General features: G+C 41.3%; 1 protein-coding gene across 1 annotated transcript; it reads right to left on the minus strand.

The window, feature by feature from the left end:
• Positions 1-3268: 3268 nt before the first annotated feature.
• On the minus strand, positions 3269-9469 carry LOC106564843 (NLR family CARD domain-containing protein 3). Its single transcript, XM_045691289.1, has 6 exons — positions 8913-9469; positions 8551-8679; positions 6552-8391; positions 4958-5125; positions 4672-4845; positions 3269-3558 (listed from the first exon to the last, which is right to left on the minus strand). The coding sequence occupies exons 3-6, from the start codon at positions 8369-8371 to the stop codon at positions 3549-3551; spliced, it is 2172 nt and encodes a 723-aa protein (XP_045547245.1). The 5' UTR covers positions 8372-8391; positions 8551-8679; positions 8913-9469; the 3' UTR covers positions 3269-3548.
• Positions 9470-10716: the final 1247 nt, after the last annotated feature.

The raw sequence follows: 10716 nt of genomic DNA on the forward strand, positions 1-10716 counted from the left end.
TAAACATAAAACAACATTTATAAAGCAAACATTATCCCTTAGGCCTAGAACAGCAAATATTTCAATTGTTTAAGCGTATGTTGCAGAACAGTGATTACAATATTTTTGAAAAAAATGTATATTAAGCGGGTTAGCCATCGATGACGGAGTTGACAAGTCGCTGACGGAGTTGACAACAGATGCAAAAATATGTCTGTTTTGTGTTTCTAAAAATTAAAGCTCAGTAGAAACATATGGAAAATGATATGGAAATATGGAAAATTATTAATTAAAAAATCCCACTAAAAACATAACTATTCTATCAGATCTTTCAGCACTCTGATGGAGTTGACATTAGACAGAAATCTGACAAAGTTTTTGTTTTACGGAGTGGTATATACAGTAGAAATGTCATTTTTTCTCAGTTGCTTTATGACTCTAAAACCTAATTAAATGTAACATATTTGAACCAAAATGCATATTCTATTTTAATCTATCAGGCAGATAGGGTTGACCATTTATGGTTATGACCATGGTGATTCCAATATTGTTTGTTTAAACCTACCAAAAGTAGAGAACGTTACAGACCATGAGTGGTCTTGTTGCACTACATGTAATGAGGACATGAACAAGGCGCAACAACACGGGGGGTAGCTGACCCTGCTCATTAGACAAATCTGATGGAGTTCACCAAATCTCCGTACATATCTTTTAGGAATCAAAGTTTTGAGATAAATATATTTTTTTAAGTCAGAGAGGGCTATTGCATGAAATTATATATGATCATATTTCAGTTAATATCCATTATTGACACTTTTTAGGATTGTATACACTTTTTTGGAGAGTTTGGAATTTGGATCCTTTGCTCTGGACAAGGGCATTTCCAGGTATAGAGCTGACATGGAAATGAATAATATTGAAAGTATTTAGAAAATTCCAAAAACAAATATTTTCCTTTATAAAAATAAAGTTTCCCTTTCCTTTTTGGACGGTTGGGGCCCTCAAAACTTGTGGGCCCCCCTGCCTTGCGGGAGCTGCAGGGGTTTGTGCTATGCCAGTGACTGCATGGCAAATGGCCCAGGAACACAAGGAAAACACAAAGGACAAAGATTTAAGGGCCAGTACGCCCTTCAGCCGTTGAGGGGCCAAAATGTATCTCTCTCTCTCTCACACAGTATCCAGATAACTGATTACTGGAATGTCTGATAGAATAATACTACTGCAGCCATATCTATTTGAAACATCTTCCCTGAAGAAGACTCTGATGCTATCTTTATGGATGGATGGATGGATGATCTATGTGGTAACTTGTCTGGATTTATCGACCGACAGCCTGTAAGGTCCGGAAAGATTTATCCATATTTTGTTTTGTTATGTTTTGACATCCTCTTGTCTAGTGTTCAGCACAACTAAGAAGCTTCAATTGATGGAGAACACTGAATCCAGCAAATATCTATTTGAGGATCAACCATCCATCAATTCTTGAGTAAGAAGTATCTTCACTGTATAATGCTGAATAGTCTTGTTGATACATTTCAATGTTAAACAAATGACTTTAAATGTCAACACTACAATTAAAATGGCAGAGAGTAGCAGCATCATAGAGGGGGGGATGCAAATAGTCTGGGTAGCCATTTGATTAGCTGTTCAGGAGTCTTATGGCATGGGGGTAGAAGCTGTTTGTTTGGCGCTCCGGTACCGCTTGCCGTGCAGTAGCAGAGAGAACAGTCTATGACTAGGGTGGCTGGAATCTTTGGAATCTTTGACAATTTTTAGGGCCTTCCTCTGACACCGCCTGGTATAGAAGTCCTGGATGGCAGGAAGCTAGGCCCCGGTGATGTACTGGGCAGTACGCACTACTCTCTATAGTGCCCTGCGGTCAGAGGCCGAGCAGTTGCCATACCAGGCAGTGATGCAACCCGTCAGGATGCTCTCGATGAGGATCTGAGGACCCATGCCAAATCTTTTCAGTCTCCTGAGGGGGAATAGGTGTTGTCATGCCCTCTTCACGACTGTCTTGGTGTGTTTGGACCATGATAGTTCTTTAGTGATGTGGACACCAAGGAACTTGAAGCTCTCGACCTGATCCACTACAGCACCGTTGATGTGAATGGGGGCGTGCTCGGCCCTCCTTTTCCTGTAGTCCATGTTCAGCTTCTTTGTCTTGCCCACGTTGAGGGAGAGGTTGTTGTCCTGGCACCACACTGCCAGGTCTCTGACCTCCTCCCTATAGGCTGTCTCATCGCCGTTGGTGATCAGGACTACCACCACCGTAATGATGGTGTTGGAGTCATGCGTGGCAACACAGTCGTGGGTGAACAGGGAGTACAGGAGGGAACTAAGCACGCACACCTGTGTCCCCCGTGTTGTTGTCTACCCTCACCACCTGGGGGCGGCCCGTCAAAAAGTACAGGATCCAGTTGCAGAGGGAGGTGTTCAGTCCCAGGGTCCTTAGCTAGTGATGAGCTTGGAGGGCACTATGGTGTAGTCAATGAACAGCATTCTCACGTAGGTGTTCCTTTGGTCCAGGTGGGAAAGGGCAGTGTGGAGTGCAATAGAGATTGCGTCATCTGAGGAAACGTATGCGAAATGGAGTGGGTCCAGGGTTTCTGGGATAATGGTGTTGATGTGAGCCATGACCAGCCTTTCAAAGCATTTCATGGCTACAGATCTGAGTGCTACAGGGCGATAGTCCTTTAGCAGTGGTGGAAAAAGTACTCAATTGTCATAGTTGATTAAAAGTCAAGATACTTTAATAGAAAATGACTCAGTTTCTACCTCCAGGCCATAAGACTGTTGAACAGCTAACCCCTGGCTGTCTATCTGCACATACTGTAATTGCATCTACCTGCACCTTTAGACTATTTGCACAGACAATCAGTGGTGGAAAAGGTACCCAATTGTCATACTTGAGTAAAAGTATTTGGTTTTAAATAAACTTAAGTATCAAAAGTAAATGTAATTACCTTGGCGTTTTTGGGCACCAGGACTAAGCATTTAATAGGAGTTTGAACTCCTTGAAGAAGACTCCACCGGACACAGGAAGCTATTTTACCTTACACAGGGACACTGAGGTGTTGCACTCAAGAAGCCAAAACCCTGCATAGAGGGGCTCAGTAAACGTGGTGTGGAATGTGTGGAGGTGGGTCAGTGTGTCAGAGGTGACACTGTAGAAGGACAGAGTGCCGGCCGGCCAGTCCAGATACACTCCTACTTTGTGGGAGCTGGAGGAGGGGAAAGGTATGTCAGTGGCACTCTTATTGTGGGAGGCAGAGTAACTTTTATCAGAGCAGTGCAGACTCCAGGACTTGTCATTGGATCCAAGCACACCGTCATCATCCCCCTTGTTCCTGTTGATTCTTTTATATGTCATTCCCATGTAAGACCTAACAGACCACTCTGCTTCCCAGTAACAGCGTCCAGACAGAGCCTCTCTACACAGCACCATTTCCCTTTGTTCAAATCTCTCTGGGTGATCAGGATACGGCTTCTCCTCCAACCATGTCACCTTTCTGTTCTCCTGAGACAGCGTGAGGAGTCTGTGTGCTGTGTTTGGGTCCAGTGTGAGCTCACAAGCATCTGGTGGGGATCAGGACACAATACGTATTTTACAGATCATCAAGAGGTATATTTTTAACATCACTGTGCACCCTCTTACCTGCCGAAACTTCAGGGTGTGTCTCATTATTAGCATATGAACAGAAGAAGCAAAGGAGAGAAGCAAACAAGACATTCTCAGTTGTAAACGGCATCAATGTTCATTGAAACTGTCCCTAATTTACATGCAGCACTGTATAACATGCCACAAACACTGTATTCTGGAATACAGTTGTAATTCACAGCTTAGTGGTGAATTGGGGGAGTTCGCTGCAATGAGCTCACATTTTATTGTAGGGGCTGCTGCACTGCTCTTGCAGTATGATAGGTCCTTCCTTCGATGCAACACATGACGACAAACCATAAATAACCAATGAAAATAGCCTCATCAATAAATGATGTAACGAAAGGTATGGGCTATGTGCTGCATGTAGTTTGATAGTTATAGTTATATCATGAACAAAACAAGAAAGATAGCCATGGCTCTTCAGCAATGTGTGGGTTAGGCTACACTACCGGTCAAAATGCCAAGAGTGCGCAAAGCTGTCATCAAGGCAAAGGGCGGCTATTTGAAGAATCTCAAATATAAAATATATTTAGATTTGTTTAACACTTTTTTGGATACTACATGATTCCATATGTGTTATTTCATAGTTTTGATGTCTTCACTATTATTACTATATATACTATATCACTACTATTATTATTATATTATTACAATGTAGAAAATAGTAAAAATAAAGAAAAAACCTTGAATGAGTAGGTGTGTCCAAACTTTTGACCGGTAGTGTACTTTGTAGTTACTGTGCTACACTGTAAATATAATGTACTGCTTATAACCCATTGAGCTCTGATTTCTGCTTCCATAGAATGAGAGCCAACATTTGAGTCAACATGAAATACACACTTATTCTTCATTGCAGTCAACACACATTTTTTAGGCCCAGGTTTGATCCTGCACTCTCCACCATTTTCCATACTGTAGAGATAGAATAATTGTTTTGAGTGACGCACATATGCACACGCCTACATAACGCATAACTCAGAACAAAGGTATAATTTCTTAATATGGATTTATACAAACCCTCTACATACTTGAGTTTCTCCAGTCTCAAGTGTGGATCCTCCAGTCCAGCAGAAAGCAGTCTCACTCCTGTGTCTCCTAGGTGATTGTAGCTCAGATCCAGCTCTCTCAGGTGTGAGGGGTTTGACCTCAGAGCTGTGTCGAGAGAAACACAGCCCTCATCTGTGATCAGGCAGCCTGACAGCCTGTAGAGAGTTGATCAAGACTTCACACACTGCTACCATTTAGTAATACAGAAAATGGCAGAAGCATATGTTGTTTTTTCACACGATATTCAACAAATACAGGAACATCGACCTTAGTGTTTCCAGTTTACAGTATGGATTCTCCAGTCCAGCAGAGAGTAGCTTTACTCCTGAATCCTGCAGGTCATTGTCACTCAGGTCCAGCTCTCTCAGGTAAGAGGAGTTGAGAGCTGAGGCCAACACTTCACAGCATCCTTCTGAGAGGTTACAATGGTTCAGCCTAAATGATGTGTAAAAAAGAAAATCATAACAGGTTACAACAAAAACACTAACAAGACTGTTTAGTAGTACATACTGGGAATTGCTCGGGGATTCATCCGATAGCATTGAGGAGTTTATCACATCAGTCACGGGCTTCATCAATAAGTGCATAGACGACGTCGTCCCCACAGCGACTATATGAACGTATCCAAACCAAAAACCATGTATTACAGGCAGTATCTGTTCTGGGCTAAAGGCTAGAGCTACCACTTACAAGGAATTGGACACGGACATGGACGCATACAAGAAAGCCCGCTACGATGAGACATCAAACATGCAAAAGGACAATACAGGCTCCAACACTCTTCGGATGTGTCAGGGCTTGCAGACAATAACGGATTACAAACCCAGCCGTGAGATGCCCGCAGAACTCCCAAACGAGCTAAATGCATTTTATTCTTGCTTCAAGGAAAACAACACCCGAGTCTTGCACGAAAGCCCGTTGTTCCAGATGACTGTGTGATCTCTTTCCATGGCCGATGAGAGTAAAACAACAGGTAAACACTCGCAAGGCGGGCCAGACGGAATACCAGGGTGCGTTCTCAGAGAATGCACAGACCAGCTGGTAAGTGTCTTCACGGACATTTTCAATCTATCCTTGTCCCAGTCTGTAATTCCAACATGTTTCAAGCTGACAACCATTGTCCCTTGAAACATCTCCGTAGAGCTCAGAGACAAAATAGTGTCGAGGCACAGATCTGGGGAAAGGGTATCAAACAATAACTCCAAGGTAACCTTCCTAAATGACTGCTAAATAGCCATGAGACTGCTAAATAGTTAATTAAATGGTTACCCAGACTATCTGCATTGACCCTATCTTGCACTGAATCTATGCACATTCACACGACTATGTATGCACACTATATACACTCACTCACTCACACACACTACACTGCCACTCTCAAACAAAACCCACACACATTCACACATAACATACGCACATATGCATACCGACACAACACACATACACACACACACTTTCACACATCATATGCTGCTGCTACTCAGTTCTTTATTTTTACTCTCATTATTATCTGTCCTGAAGCCTAGTCACTTTACCCTGCCTTTACGTACATATCTACCTCAAATACCGCGTACCGCAGCACATTGATCTGGTACTGGTACTCCCTGTATATAGCTTCATTCTTGTGTATTTTATTCCTCTAGTTACTATTTATTTTTTAACTATGAATTGTTGGGAAGGGCTCATAAGCTCTCATTTCACAGTAAAGTCTACACCTGTTGTATTTGGCCAATGTGACAAATAAAATGTTTGTTTGATTTAAATTAATAAAGTCAATTGAGAATAGTAGTGAATAAAACATTATTTTGTAAAAAATAATATTTCTGTCGGATGATTAGTATTTAAATATCCAGGTACTTACCTCACAGTTCTAGAAGCTTTGACCAATGGAAGCAGCTTCAGCAGACCTTCCTCTGATCTGGAGTATTTCTTGAGTTCAAACACATCCAAGTCCTCTTCTGACGTCAGCAACACAAAGACCAGAGCTGACCACTGGGCAGGTGATAGTTTTTCGCTGGAGAGTTTCCCTGAGCTCAGGTAGCTTTGGATCTCTTCCACAAGAGAATAATCATTCAGTTCATTCAGACAATGGAACAGATTGATGCACCTCTCTGGAGAGGGATTCTCCCTGATCTTCTTCTTAATGTACTTGACTGTTTCGATATTGCTCTGTGAACTGCTTCTTGTCTGTGTCAGTAGACCTCTTAAACGATTCTGATTGGACTCCACTGATAGACCCAGAAGGAAACGGAAAAAAAGGTCTAGGTGTCCAGTCTCACTCTGTAAGGCCTTATGTACCGCACACTTGTGGAAGGTGATGGCAGGTTTATATCTGAACATGATCTGCATTTTTCTGATGATGGATTGCTGTTTTGCCATGAGATTTACATTGTTGTTGTTGAATATGAGGAACACATATAAAGCAGCAAGAAATTCCTGAATACTCAGATGCACAAAGCAGTACACCTTCTCTTGATACAAACCAAAGTCCTCACAAAATATTTCTGTGCACACTCCTGAGTATACTGAGGCATCTTTAATATCAATGCCACACTTCTTCAGGTCTGCTGCACAGAAAACAAGATTACCTTTCTCAAGCTGCCAAAAAGCCAATTTTCCTAGTGATAGTATGATCTTTGGATTCCAATGAGCATCTGTCTCACATTTCCCATAATACTTCACATTCATCTGTTTAGCCTGGACAACTACAAACTGTGTGTACATTTGAGTTAGGGTCTTTGGCATCTCTCTAATCTTTTCTTCACCCATTTTCTCTAGAACTGTAGCAGAAATCCAACAGAAGACTGGTATGTGGCACATGATGTAGATGCTCCTTGATGTCTTTATGTGTGAGATGATTCTGCTGGCCAGGTTCTCATCACTGATTCTCTTCCTGAAGTACTCTTCCTTCTGTGGGTCATTGAACCCTCGTACCTCTGTCACCAGGTCAACATACCTAGGAGGAATTTGATTAGATGCAGCAGGTCGAGAGGTTATCCACAGGCGGACAGAGGGAAGCAGATTTCCCTTGATGAGGTTCGTCAGCAGCACTTCAACAGAGGTTGGCTCTGTGACATCATACTTACAATTCTTGCTCTGGAAGTCTAGAGTCATGTGAAACTCATCCAGACCATCAAGGACAATCAAAACTTTGTACTTGCTCTCACTGTAATTTCCTGATCCTTTCAATGTCATAAAAAGGTGGTTGAGAAACTCTTTTTCAATCCCTTTTGCATCTTCGATACATTCATGAAGAATATCTACCAAACTGTGTTTTTCCCCAGTCATTGAATTCAGCTCCCGAAAAGGGAGGGGAAAGATGAATTGGACATCCTGATTTGCTTCCCCTTCCAGCCAATCCAAAATGAACTTCTGCACAGATACTGTTTTTCCAATTCCAGCAACCCCTTTTGTTAACACAGTTCTGATTTGGTTGTCTTGTACGCGTAAGGTTTTAAAAATGTTATTACATTTGATAGGCGTCTCTGGTCGTTTCCTGGATGCTGCCTCGATCTGTCTCACCTCATGTTCGAGATTGACCTCTCCACTTCCACCCTCTGTGATGTAGAGCTCTGTGTAGATCTCATTGAGAAGTTTTGTAACGCCTTGCTTAGCCACTCCCTCAAATACACGTTGACAGTTCTTCCACAGATTGGATTGGAGTTTTTGTTGGCACATCATAACATACCCATCTGAGAGACCTAGCAGTGAATTCAAAATATGAGTTTCAAATCCAATACAACCAGTTTAAGACAAGAAAAAAATATATATTTACAAAAAAAACATATTTACCAAAATTAACAGAAACTAAAATGATTCAATTAATTCACTTTAATTTTGTGTCTCCTCTTATTATTTACCATCTTCTGTAGAGTTTACAGCAGGGTTTGCTGTGGCAATAACAAGGCCTCCAGTCTCATTGCTGTTGGCTGGAGAAGCAGCCTGAGTTGTAGATGTTTTCTCTGGCGCTTCCTCAACACCAACCTCTCCTAAAACAGAAAGAGTAAGGTTTCTATGCAGCACTCTAACAGAGACATAATCACGATAGTTTATCGTCGCTGTCAGATGAAAACATGGAAACTCATTTTTTTATTTTTATGTTTTACATAATCACAATTCAATAAAAAAAAAAAACATGAACTGAATTGTGAAAGAGAAATAGAATAGTAATAACCCTGTACGGTAATAGAATCAGAATGAAACACCATATGATATTATTCACCAGCACTTGGAGAGTTCACATGGATGCTGATGTTAACTGGACCATCAATATGGCAGCCAGTGAGTGCAGGGGAAATGACATGGCCTCCTGTCTGAGCACTGATGGTGGGATGGACAGAAGCTCCCTGATGTGAAATGGTGGATGCTCTCCCAGCATTTTCTTCCTCACCACTGGCATCTCATTAGGACAAAGAGGGGAGGGGATTTGACTGGTTAGCACCCTAACATTATAGGACCCTTTTCCTCTAATAAATTAAGTTTGTCAAGAATGTTGTCTGACTATCAGTAAAAGACAGATGAATGTTGGCAAACATTTGTTATGATTAACTTTATGTGCAGAAATAATAGAACAATTCTGAATGACCTTTTCTACAGTCTGTCATTAACTTCTCAGCTAGATTGTTGTGTTTGAAAATAGCTGTGCAGTAATGCTCCCCATCCAAACTGACAGAGTTTGAGAGGATCTGCAGAGAAGAATGGGAGAAACTCCCCAAATACAGGAGTGCCAAGCTTGTAGCGTCATACCCAAGAAGACTCGAGGCTGTAATCGCTGCCAGGTGCTTCAACAAAGTAAAGGGTCTAAACACTTATGTAAATGTAATATTTCCGTTTTTTATGTTTAATAAATTAGCAACAATTTCTAAAAACCTGTTTTTGCTTTGTCATTATGAGGGTATTGTGTGTAGATTGGTGAGGGGAAAAAAACTATTTAATCCATTTAGAATAAGGCTGTAACTTATTAACAAAATGTGGAAAAAGTCAAGGGGTCTGAATACTTTCCGAATGCAGTGTACAGTTGAAGTCGGAAGTTTACATACACCTTAGCCAAATATATTTAAACTCAGTTTTTCACAATTCCTGACATTCAATCCTAGTAAAAATTCCCTGTCTTAGGTCAGTTAGGATCACCACTTTATTTTAAGAATGTGAAATGTCAGAATAATAGTAGAGAGAATGATTTATTTCAGCTTTTATTTCTTTCATCACATTCCCAGTGGGTCAGAAATGTACATACACTCAATTAATATTTGGTAACATTGCCTTTAAATTGTTTAATTTGGGTCAAACGTTTCGGATATTCTTCCACAAGCTTCCCACAATAAGTTGGGTGAATTTTGGCCCATTCCTCCTGACAGAGCTACTGTAACTGAGTCAGGTTTGTAGGCCTCCTTGCTCGCGCACACTTTTTCAGTTCTGCCCACATATTTTCTATAGGATTGAGGTCAGGGCTTTGTGATGGCAACTCCAATACCTTAACTTTGTTGTCCTTAAGCCATTTTGCCACAACTTTGGAAGTATGCTTTGGGTCAATGTCCATTTGGAAGACCCATTTGCGACCAAGCTTTAACTTGCTGTAACAGTCTTCGTCGTCTGAAGAGGAGGAATCATCGGACCAAAACGCAGCGTGGTAAGTGTTCATGCTTATTTTAATAACTGAACACTAAAACAAAAATAACAAAGAGAATACTGAAACAGTTCCGTAAGGTGCAAACACTAAACAGAAATTAACTACCCACAAAAACCCTGTGGGAAAAGGCTACCTAAGTATGGCTCCCAATCAGAGACAACGATAGACAGCTGTCCCTGATTGAGAACCATACCCGGCCAAAACAAAGAAATACACAAAACATAGAAAAGGGCACATAGAATGCCAACCCTAGCCACACTCTGACCTAGCCAAAATAGAGAACAAAAACCCTCTCTACGGCCAGGGTGTGACACTTGCTGACTGATGTCTTGAGATTTTGCTTCAAAATATCTACATAATTTACCTCCCTCATGATGCCATCTATTTTATGAAGTGC

This window comes from Salmo salar, chromosome ssa12, assembly GCF_905237065.1.
Source record: "Salmo salar chromosome ssa12, Ssal_v3.1, whole genome shotgun sequence".
Taxonomy (NCBI): Eukaryota; Metazoa; Chordata; class Actinopteri; order Salmoniformes; family Salmonidae; genus Salmo; species Salmo salar.

Excerpts from the sequence above, each read along its gene's own strand:
- LOC106564843 (XM_045691289.1), bottom strand. The coding sequence starts at position 8,371 with ATGATGTGCCAACAAAAACTCCAATCCAATCTGTGGAAGAACTGTCAA. Across the intron at positions 5,126-6,551 it reads AAAGCTTCTAGAACTGTGAG|GCTGAACCATTGTAACCTCT; the intron begins GTAAGTACCTGG and ends CACATCATTTAG. Across the intron at positions 4,846-4,957 it reads TGTAAACTGGAAACACTAAG|GCTGTCAGGCTGCCTGATCA; the intron begins GTCGATGTTCCT and ends AACTCTCTACAG.